This window comes from Eleginops maclovinus, chromosome 4 (genome assembly GCF_036324505.1).
Source record: "Eleginops maclovinus isolate JMC-PN-2008 ecotype Puerto Natales chromosome 4, JC_Emac_rtc_rv5, whole genome shotgun sequence".
Classification (NCBI taxonomy): Eukaryota; Metazoa; Chordata; class Actinopteri; order Perciformes; family Eleginopidae; genus Eleginops; species Eleginops maclovinus.
The window spans coordinates 8,278,637-8,290,235 of NC_086352.1; the positions used below are offsets into that span (position 1 = coordinate 8,278,637).

General features: G+C 41.0%; 1 protein-coding gene across 1 annotated transcript; it reads right to left on the reverse strand.

The window, feature by feature from the left end:
- Positions 1-10: 10 nt before the first annotated feature.
- brd7 (bromodomain containing 7) lies at positions 11-11,181 on the reverse strand. Its single transcript, XM_063881402.1, has 17 exons — positions 11,055-11,181; positions 9,939-10,132; positions 9,762-9,849; positions 9,615-9,672; positions 9,303-9,447; positions 8,931-9,041; positions 8,009-8,172; positions 6,336-6,450; positions 5,939-6,014; positions 5,115-5,222; positions 4,875-5,010; positions 3,753-3,861; positions 3,330-3,377; positions 2,523-2,610; positions 1,278-1,421; positions 995-1,135; positions 11-184 (listed from the first exon to the last, which is right to left on the reverse strand). The coding sequence occupies exons 1-17, from the start codon at positions 11,101-11,103 to the stop codon at positions 114-116; spliced, it is 1,845 nt and encodes a 614-aa protein (XP_063737472.1). The 5' UTR covers positions 11,104-11,181; the 3' UTR covers positions 11-113.
- Positions 11,182-11,599: the final 418 nt, after the last annotated feature.

The following is an 11,599-nucleotide window of genomic DNA, read 5'->3' on the forward strand; positions in this document are numbered from 1 at the left end:
GGAGCCCAGGTTTGTATAAAAACAAAGAGGTTTATTGAATGAAATGTCACACAAAAAGCACCCGTCGTACAAAGACGTAACTTATTAAACAGTAAGGGTCGAGAGAAATTTGATTAAACAGTGATGAGTGGAACTGAATCCTGACAGCTGGACGACGTCTCCATTGGTTCGGCCGTGTCCTGCACTGCAGACATCAAAAGTGGAAAATATAAGATGTTTTATTCTTGATGAAACTTTAATTTTAAGGCTAATTCTGTCATTTATTTTGCTATTAGAGACTTATTCAGAGTAGGAATGATTACGAGTAGTGTCCAGATCCTTTATTTAAGGTCAAGTACTAATACCACACTGTAGAAAGTGGTGTGTTAGAGTAAAAGTCCTGCATTCAAATAAATAAAGCCAGAATAATGTATTTAAAGTAGCAGAAATACTAAATGCTGATTGTTATCCTGTTTTATATTGTACCATTATATTATGTTTAAGTATTAATTGAGGTACTTTTGAACTAATTTGTGAAAGGGATGAATATTTTATTATGGATTAATCTGCAGATTAATTAATCCATTAGTGGGAAAAAAAGAGTCTAAAAAAAGGAGGGAATTATCGTCACTAGTTTCAAAAGTGACGCCTTTATGATATTTATTTTGTTCATTCAATAGACCACAATTCAAAATGCTTGAGAGGGAAATGGACTTGCAATCTTTTGGGTAGTAATTAAAAAAAGAAAACCTATTGTTCGAGCTATTCCTAATTTTTCATTGGCAAAAATAGTAACCAAATAAATGTAATGCAGTAAAAAAGTACAATATCTCCATCTTCATCTACCATGTTAAGACTTGAGTTAAATACAGGGACCTGCAAAGTGGACTGAAGTAGAGTAATTTAGTAAATGCACTTATTCCACCACAGGCGAACAGAAATGGTGGTTTATACTTCGAAAACAGTTTGACGTAAATGTCAAACAGCTGTGATTTGGTCGAGTGAGGAGCTGTACCTGTGGTGAGGTCGATGAAGGGCCCGGAGGGTTCCAGGGGGACGGCGATGCCCATGGCCCTCCTGATGCCGTACACACTGCTGACGTCACACGGAGCCACTTGACCCGTCAGCTGCGCCAGGTTCCCCGTCACCTTCTCCGCTGAGAGGCAGAGAAAACATACAGAAGGTGAGGTGCAACACGTTAGAAGTTGGCGGCTGGTAGAGAGTTAAATGTAGCCTGGTTGGAGGTCTGGAGACAGCCTGAGTGGAGAGAGAAGGGGGGGTCAGGAGGCTCCTCTTACCCAGCTCCAGCTCCTTGGTGGTGGGGGCCAGCAGGCAGATCATGTTGGGCGGCTGCTTGGCGCTCAGACGTTCCCTCTGTGCTTCCTGCAGGTCACGCAGCAGCTTTGTAGTCTCATCCAGTTTCTCCTGGAAGTGCAGGGCCTCTGAGGGGAGACAGGCGACTCACGGTTAGTACTTCCTCTGGGCTCCTCTGATTACATCCATTACTTCCTAATCCTCAAATATCTCATGGTTCATCAGCCTCTGATTGAGCAGGGGGGGAATACACTTCTGATGGGCTTTTATGAAGATCTGAGGAGACAGAATGGCTCGGCTAACCGCTCCAGATGAGGTTCTGCATTTTCAGTGTTGAATTACCTCGATGGAAACATGGTTCAGTGTGATTATCAATCTCTTTTTTCACATCGAGACGCACGAAGCAGCCAAGGACGGGGCTGATGGGTCATATCTTCCATGGAGGGGGGTTTAATTCAGTCTGAACTGGAAAACGCTGCGAGCAATTTGATGTGTGCATATTAATTTCACATCTGGTTCTCACATGTATCTCCATCAATGTGGCAGGTTTATACTCATATTCAAGCAAAAAATAAAGAGAATAGACGAGTTTAAGTTAAGAACAACGGGAAACACCCTTGCCTTTCAAATGGGCTCCTAAGATGTAGTTTAAACAATAAAAACTGTACTTAACTCTGGCTTTATTGTCTGCAGCGGCACAATGAGCACCTTCAGGAGGACTGGGAGTAACTTACTTACGGAAAAGTTAATTATGGAAACAGCACAGCTCAGGGAAAAAGGAAGGATGTTTTGGCTAGACTGCATTGATTGAATTGCAAAAACAAGATTTGCAAAAGTTTGAATCAATCGAAATTATAAGGAAACAGTTACAGGTGGTTTTATCTGGCTAATATAAGAATAACATGCTGATGAGGTTAATTCAATTTGGTAAAAACTAACAAGGACATTTGATAAATGAGTCTAAATAAAGTCTAATAAAACAGCTGGGAAAATGAACACAACTGCAGATCCAACCCAGAAAACTCATCAATAGTTCTTTTTCTTGGTTTTCATGAAGGATAAAAGGGTGAAATGTGTCATTCCAGCTTCTTTAATATGAATGTTTTCTGCCTGCTTTACTCCTCTAAGGAAATAAACTGAATATCTATGAGTCGTGGACAAAACAAGACCTTTAAGAACGTTGTTTGCATAATTTTCGGACATTTTAAAAGACATGTTAGTGTGTTTACCCCCAGAGAGCTGCTCTGCCGTCTGCAGGCCTGCAGCAGGGAGCAGGAGGTCCAGCCTGCTGCTGTCGGGTGTTACAGGATCAGCTTCCTACAATACATGAAGAGGGGTGGGGGGGGTGGGGGAAACATGTTTAGTCAGGTTAGGAAAATGTATTCCTCACTAGACAGCTGAGGCTTCAAGGGCAGCATCCAGGCCTTTAGTCACGCTGCTTCCTCACTCTGATAAAATCAGACTTAATGAAAAGCTGCAACACCAGGCAGGGGATGAGACGACGCTGGAGGGGGGCCAAGAACAGCAAACAGGCGGACAGAGGGGGTTCTGTGTGCCTGACGGAGGGGGGGTTTCTGTGTGCCTGTGGAGGGGCTTGTGTTGGGTTTCCTCGGCTGCTCTGAGGAGCGATTCAGCCGCGCAGCCAGCGGGCAGAGAAAGAAAACACGGGCCTCTCCAGATTCTCCGACAGCGAGCATCACCGCTGGGTCTGAGAGGGAAATGTTCTTTCCATGTGCGCTCACGGGCCGCCACTAAAGGGAGGCCCCTGCCATGTGGACACAGCTGGTTGACGTAGCAACCGTCTGCAGAGGCCTTCAATAATGACAAGACGAAATGATGTTTCCACAGGTGAGGCGAGAGCACGTGCCGTACGCAGAACAGCGGCGCTGCAGATCGGCTCTCCGAACATCCCGTCCAGCGGGGAGGAGGCTTTACGTTACACTCCGATCTCTCATCGTGGACGGTATGTCTTTTTCCATGAGGGACACACAGAGTACAGGGGATGACATCACTCAGGGAGGTTTATCATATCTCACCTGCATGTCAACCGCGTCCTCTGGGGTCTTTGGTGTCTCCTCCACCTGCTGGGCGGGCGGAAAACAGAACGTATTTAAACTTAGGTGACACTCAGATTTGTTCCCTTTGCTTTTAATCTGAATTTCAGGTCAATTTATTTTAATAATTGACTCATCTTTCAAAGTCATTTATCATGCAATCGTGTCAGAAAATGCGGATGTCTCCCAATGATGGAGATATCGTGCATTTCTGTGTTTTATATCATATTTAATTCAATATCTCTGGGGGAAAGCCTTTTGAAAGACATTGAAAGACATTTTTCTATATTTTCTGACCTTTAATACACTAACAATGTATTGATTAAGCTAGTATCCTGAGCTGAATAGATAACACATAGTCAGAATTCATTTGGATCCTTGTGTGATGTAAGAGCAGGTTCTTACTTTATTCTCCTTCAGGGATTTTGAATGCTCTCCGTTGGTCAGCGCGTCCAGAACATTGTCTGCCATTCTGTACACGTACTCGTCTGATTTGGCCAGGAAGTCTTTCAAACTGCCAAAAACCACACAGAAATGACACTTAATGCTGTTGTTTTCAGCAGAAATAAAAACATCTGATCACTTTCTTGGCCAACAATAATGAAAAGTCGTTGCTGACTCTCGCTGAATTGAACCTCCTGTTAACTTAACCTCCACTGTGTGAAAGAGACAGTCCATAAATAACAATAATAATGGCTTTTTAAACGAAGAAGTAAAGGCTTGAGAAGAGGGCTAACAACCACAGAGGCTAAGCAGTAGAAGTAACCGCTGAATGAATTACATCTACATACACGAGAGCTTTCTGCAACCATTCCTCAACAAGCAGACTGAAGCTGCAAACACAGAGCTGGGTGTCTTTCCCGGCCAATCAGAAGACAGCTTCAAACTAAATAAATGCTGCCAAGTTTTATTGTATTCAAGGAATATAGGAAAGTCTGTTAAATCATTCAAAGCTTCTATTGAAAATGTCATACTGTAATCTGTAGGGCTTTCAAGTTTGACTTTACTTAGCCCTGGAGTTAGTTTTATTAGAAATGTTGAATCACACAAATCAGAACCAACCAATTCAATAAGCAAAAAACTACTACAAAACTATGGATTATAGAAGCTCAGGGATTCACTAGCACAGTTAAATACGTGTTGCAGGTACAGTAAACTAAGGGTGTCAGAGTGCACAGAGGCCCAGAGTGGAAATGACAGAGAAGATGAAACAGAAAGAGATTGTCCACATGCCAAATGCCTGAGAATGCTCACATTTGACTAGGGCCAAAGCTGTCAAAAATGATTCAGAATAACTTGGTAAATACAGTAAATCAGGGGTGACATCAGTCTGCTGTGGCCCAGAGTACCGTGAGAATATGACACTCCACATAAAGCAGATGAAACCACAGTTTAAGGATTAAAGGACCTACAGCTGACTCGTCCAGAGGGAGAAGACAAACATCTGGAGGGTAATAATAATAATGAGGAATGCGTCTGAGAGAGACGACAGAGCTCCAGGGTGTTTCGTGGGCTTGCTGCACATACCTGTCTGGGCCCTGAGGGGTGGCCTCCTCGCCGTACAGCGAGCAGATGAGGTCCGAGTCGTCCTTGCTGATGTTGGAGAAGCTGGAGTCGTAGGTCGGTGCGTAGGAGGTGTACGGCCCATAGTTGACATAGGACACTGTGGAAAGAGTTCGATAAAAGCAGGTTAATACGGGTAAGGGGGGGGGGGGTCTGATATTAAACCTTGAGGTACAGACACACTGAGCTGGAGTAATTCATTACCTGGAGTAATCCGGTTCCTCTTGTCCTCCCTGAAGCCCTGCAGGGCGTTCACGCCACTCTGCAGCCGGTTGGACATCATGCCCAGCTTCACGGGACAGAACCCAACATCTGGAAACAGGAAACACGCCAACATAGTCATTCCTTTTTCATGTTTGTTTGTTTGTATAGCTCAATATTTAGGTGTGGAAGCTGAACATAAGAATTTCATTGAACAGTGAAAGGTATTTTATTGATTTAGGATCTATAGGCTAGTTATTTGTTAATTAATCGCACATTAAACCTCAATTAAAAACTGAAATATTTACCAACTATAGACTCACAATACAAAAGTGAGGACTGAGCAAATGAATATTTATTATAATTTGGATTTTATTGACATTTAAAATTTGGTCCCATGAAGACATGATGGAGTTTATGACTTTGCAGTTCTAAACATTACAGGTTCTGTTCTTGGAACACTAAGTTATTATTTTATTTAAAATATTCCAAAAACATTTGAAAAATATCCAGTCATTTAATGAATTTGTCTCTTTTTTTTAAATTATAATATATTCAAAAAACATTTATTTAGTATTGATAAAGGACCACACCAATAAGGAGTATCTATAAAGCTCTGAACAATACCCATCCATATAATGAACCATCTGGAAAAATAGGGAAAAATCACAGATCGTTTTCCGAAGTTCAAGGTGACGTCTTGAATTTACCACAGTCTTCCAAAATCAAAGGATATACATTTTACACTCATCAGATGGGAAAACCAGCAAATATATCCAGGGCTAGAAGCTTTTAAAATGATGTGTTCTGGCTGCAGGTGCACCTACCTCCTGCTGACAGATCTGCTGGGTTGAGGACGGCCAGAGTGGTGGAGCCGTCCGTCTTCCGCCTTACAAACTCCAACTACACAACAAATAAAGACACGAGTCAAAGGCACATAAACACCTAAACAAATCACCTTTCAGTTTAAGGTATGGCTGCGTTGTGCTTAAACATTTGGGATGACCTGGAGACATTTTCCCCCATCACTGATTGAGCACCATGATAAAGAAGAGAAGGCTTCATGTCGAACAAGCTTTAATTCATGTTAAGCTAATGGAGCTAACAGAGGGCTTTAAAATAACCTACCTTTCTTATTTCTCATATAGTTTATTTGAATAAGGACTCATGGTATGTGGAATATGAATATTGAGACACTAAAGGACATTTAAAGAGCTTCCTCACATCACACTGCAGCACTCGGTTGGACAGCTTTCCTCCAGACTCCTCGATGACTTTGCGGATTTCCTCCAGCTCTTTCTCTGCCTTTACCGCGTCGTCCTTGGAGTCCTTGTCCTTTCTGAATGAAAAGACAAATTGAAATCCAAGGATGAGTAAGTAATAAAAGCATGCACACATCATCAAATTCTGCAGGTAGGAAACCAGTGCTTGTGCTCCTGTTCATCAAACCCTGACATTTTGCTTTCCGTCACCAGATAATCTCAGAAGTGCTTTGTTGATCTCAGTGAAAGCATTATCTTGTGTTGTAATACAGAAGAAGAGGAATGAAAAAGCTTCCTCGGATGTACCTCTGACAGTGAGTCATAACCAACATGTAACTTGAGACGTGACATCACTCGGAAACACGTATGAAAGACGCACAGCCTTGAGAGAAAACAAGACCCGGCGCGCTGCGAGGCATTCTGCACATTCTCAGCTCCACGGTGGAAACAGGGTTCACTTCAGTGTCAGAGGACAGCGTGCTCACAGAAAGCAAAACTGTGGGACCCCGGGTTCATCGACGTGAGGCCTTTCACATTTTGGATGATTAGTTACCCCAACCCTACCTGTGTCGACGTGTGACTAAAAAATGACAGTATTGATCCTTTATTGAGAGTCTATTTGAATCACATTCTAGCAGCAAAGCTAGAAACTGAAGATGGATACGTCAAAAAATACATACATTGTTTAAAATAAGAGGCAGCATTTCGCAATTTTTTGTTAGACATGATAGATCTCTGACTGACACTGACTTTAAGATAATAAGTGAATCAACAGTCATAATTATTATTTCACTTCTGTGCGTTGAAATCTGGGAACTCCTAGTTTACGAGTAGATATGCTGATGTGGCAAATTACTTATACCTTAACATCTGCATCTGTTGTAGATAAGATAAGATGTACCTTTATTAATCCCCGTGGGGAAATTCAGGAGTTTAAAGCAGCAATAGAGTGAGAAAGAAATACAGTATACAGTAAAATAAAAATGATTTAAAAGGTAAGTAACTTTTTAAAACAAACTGTGAATTAAAGGAACATTTTGGAGTCCGTATTGTTAAATATATTTACATGTATGTGTGCAGAAAAAAGTGCAGGTCATTGTTCTAATGGTGCAGTCCGGGTTATTGTTTACTGAGATTAAGTAGTTTAGTAGATTAAGCTTTGGTGTTAAACTGACTACAACCATCAGATGGGATTTGTATTTGTTCCAGACTATATTAGCAATAGTGCTGCAGCTCACTTACACAGAGCAGGCTGTAATGTAATTCTTACTGAATGTTTTGCCACTGATAGGCTTTTTTTTTTTAAGCGTCTGACAATAGAAAGCTTCCTTAACAGACATAACATTTGATCCTTTCACTGCTGTCTCTTTTTAATTGTTATTCTTTGGAGAGTCTGGTGTGTGGGAGTCCAGAAGTTTGGTGTTCATCTAAACAAGTTTCAATGTCATGGCAGAATTTAACAATGTGGATACAACTTGCTTCACACTAAACCTAACGGAGCGGACCAAGATGAATATAAAAACATTATTCCTCTGATCACTTTTAACAAAAATCTAAAGGTCTTCTTATTCTCATTGAACATAAACAACGCGTATTCGCCCATAACATGTCTGTGAGGTCAGAGACTTAAAGCACCTGGGTGTCAGGGATCTCTCGCTGGGGTTGGTGCTCGAGGCTCCCTCTCTCTTCTGGTCCATGTCGCTGCCCCCCCCCTGCTTCTCGGTGTTCCCCGGCTTTTCATCAGAAGGGTCGAGGCCGGACATGAATGCTATGCTCTGCTTCAGACTCTCCAGTCTTTCCTGTAAAAAACAAAATAAAATGTGTTGTCTCTTTTACTTCGAATCAGGGAGGAAGAACAATTACCTGATAAACCTGTTGCTACCACCACTACCACTACAACCACCACTCTTTGAGGATATCTGCTGCCCCCATCTGTTGCTGGATAGCAACAGCAAAGCTATTTCACTTCATTCCAGTGCATCACATGAAGTTTAAGGCAAAAACAACACTTTTAGTTAAAGTATCATAGAAAGGAAATAATGCAAAATAATCTGAACATTCTGACAGTAAATATCATCTAGTAGTAGTGATGAAGGTATTTCTAACTAAAGCTAACAGCTATTACATACTGACAGTTTCACAATACTGCTTTGTCTATACTTCCTACACCCTATCCTACAGAAACAGCTCCGGAAAAAATTAAGAGACCACTCCAATTTTTTCTTAAATCTTTATCAGCCATTCCAGTATGTGTTGAATTCCAACAGAGAAAAATAGCCAGTAGTTTATAGAATACAATAAAAAAGTAATACTAATTATTTAACTCAAAGATGTACCTATAAAAAATAAACAGGAGAAACTGATGATGCTGAAGTGGTCTCGTTTTTTCCGGGGCCGTATGTATTACAGGGACACAGCAACAAATACTTCACAGCGTACTAAAGATCTGTTTTTAAAAAATGATAGTTGACTCCAATCTCTCATGGAACAGACAAAAGAGAAGTACCGGGGTTCATGTTTTGATCATAACGAAATAAAGGACAGGAAAGTTTCATACCTGGCTCAAGATCTTCATCCCAGAGTGCAACAGTTTCCGAGCTGCTTTGTGGAAAATGGTCTCGGGTTTGTTGTAAATCATGGCGTTTTCACACATGATCTTGAAATCCACCTGAACAACACATCAAGAAAACAGCTTTTAGCTAACGGGATCCATGGCTGATGCTTACAGTTTGATGGGAATTTCTCCTTCATTTTACTCATTGTGCATGTGCTCTTTGACATATATCAACATAGGCAACGTCTACTGGGTTACAGATTTCTTTCAAAGCTTCATTTGAGCAGATTTCAATCTATTTAATAATGCTCAGATCCTGTTGTGTGTGTTTAATTAGCATGCGATGATACAACAGTGGGCAATAAAGACGGATACCTTAAGGTCCTCCAGCGACTGATAGTACTCCTTCTTGACTTTTTCCTTTATTGTACTGAAGTCCATCGGCCGTTTGATAATTACAGAGTAGCCAGGAGCGATGAGGTCTGTCACTGGAAATGAGAAGAATGCACTGGGATCTTTCCTGCAGAGGAAAACAAACACATGCATTATTTCTTAACTGCACCGGGTATACAGTAACGTTCCTCTCCGGGGAAATGGGGGCTAATGGTTGTTAATATAATCACAAGAACTGTGTGGACTGGAAAACAATCTGATACACACAATGATTTCAAATGATCAATGCTGCACCTTTGGAGCTGCCTGATGAGCTGGTTCAAAGCTTCCTGCAGAGGAGTTTGTTCCTTTTCTACGAGAAAGAATAACAAAGCGTCATGGAAATGTTTGCAAGAGAAGGTGGTGAATTGAAACTGCCAACAAGAGGAAATGAGAGAATACCTTCCAGTTTATCCAGCTCTGAACGTATAGGAGTTCTGCTCCGCTCATCATCTCCATCTGTTTCCTGTCCTTTCTTCTTCTTTGTCATCTAATAGTGCAAAAACATACATTGAGTCAAACAAGCGTACGATCCATAACTACTCTAGAATAAGGTCTTGGGATTTTTAGAGGCCTTGCCTTTTTCTTTCCTCTGTCGTCCTCTGGTGACCCAAAGCTCCTCTCTTTATCCTTCTTCTTCTTCTTCTTCTTGTCCTTAGGTTTTTCAAAGTCGGACGCCGGGTCGTCATAAAAAGTGTCCCGACTCGAGCTTCCTGTCGTCACCTCGTTCCCAGAGACTTTCAACACCAGTTTCAGAGGTCTCTCTCCATATTCTGCAGAAATCAAGTCAACAACAAGATCTCAGACTTGAAGAATTAGTAAAACATTTTTCATCATTTTGTCCAAGAAACTTTTCTTAAAATAAATGTATTTATCCAAGCACATCAATTCATTTCCAACATGCCTTTAATGTTCCATTGAACCTCTGCAGGATGGCAGGACAAAGACCACCAGACTGTTGAACTCATGAGCTCTGTGCCTTCACATACCATTCATCTGTTTGCATTGCACCTGTTTGTTTATCCCTAGAATAGCATCATCTTATTATATACAGTTTACTTCTTCCTGCACATTCGCCACTTGCAAAATTATCTTGCACTATTCTATTTTATTTGTGTTCTGCTTCTTTTTGCATGATTTTTATTGTTTTATGTCTTTTATATATGTTGCATTGTTGGAGGAACTACACTTTAGCTACTGTTCATATGATAACACCTATAAATCTTAAATAGTGTCTTAATTTATTCTTATGCAGTCCTGAAATGTAAAGCCCATCGCACTTTTTTAAAAATTTGTCTTAATAAACACTTATTATATTCTCATGAATCCTTAATTAACAAAACATAACCGAGCTAACTGTAGCTATCTGTTGACAGCTAAGAGATGCTAGTAACAATAGCTGCTAATAGCTAGCTTCCCTAGCAGGCATTGTAGTGAAGCTGCAGTTAATGGTATTTTGCCATCTTAAATAACTGCTTTGCATTCATACTTAAAGTGTAGCACATTGAAAAAGACACGTGGAAAGTAAACATGTAAATAACTGGTAGCACGCTAGTTAATCAGCTAGCTTAGAGCTAATGATCAAGCTAACACGACTAACAAGCGCGACATTAGATCTTCCAGTTGATGTATTCAGAAAAAAATCAAGAGATTCTACAAGTAGTAAAGAATTAGAAACATGTGCGAAAGTCTTACCTTCATATCCGTGTTTCTCGGACTTGTGCTTTTTGTGTTTCTTGCCCATTGTTTGTATTATGATTACCGGCTGCTTCTCTCTGTAGTGGCGGAAGCTCTGCCGATCGACGCGGGCCAGCAGCGCCCCTGCCGGCGAGGGGGGGAACAACGCGAGGGGGAAGCATCGCCCCTCAACGCCGGTAGGGAACGCTGTAAACTCAATATTAGACTTTAAGGACAAAAGCCCTGCAAAACTGGTCCCTCCAGATTTAACTGTCATCCAGTTTACATTAGGAAACATGTATGGTAAATATTGGACGCTGAATTTAACACGTACTGACGTCCTGTTGTTATTTCATGCTGTTTTTAATCATTACCAGAGGTGTAAGAAGTAGGCCTACTCAGATTTTGCCTGATTTTTTAAAATGTCCCCTCTGTGGGACGATTAAAGGTATTCTGATTCTGAGATCATATACTTAAGTAAAAGTACAACAACCAGAGTGTCCTGAATTCAAAATGTTACTCAAGTAAAAGTACAACATTATTAGCATCAGAATATACTTGAA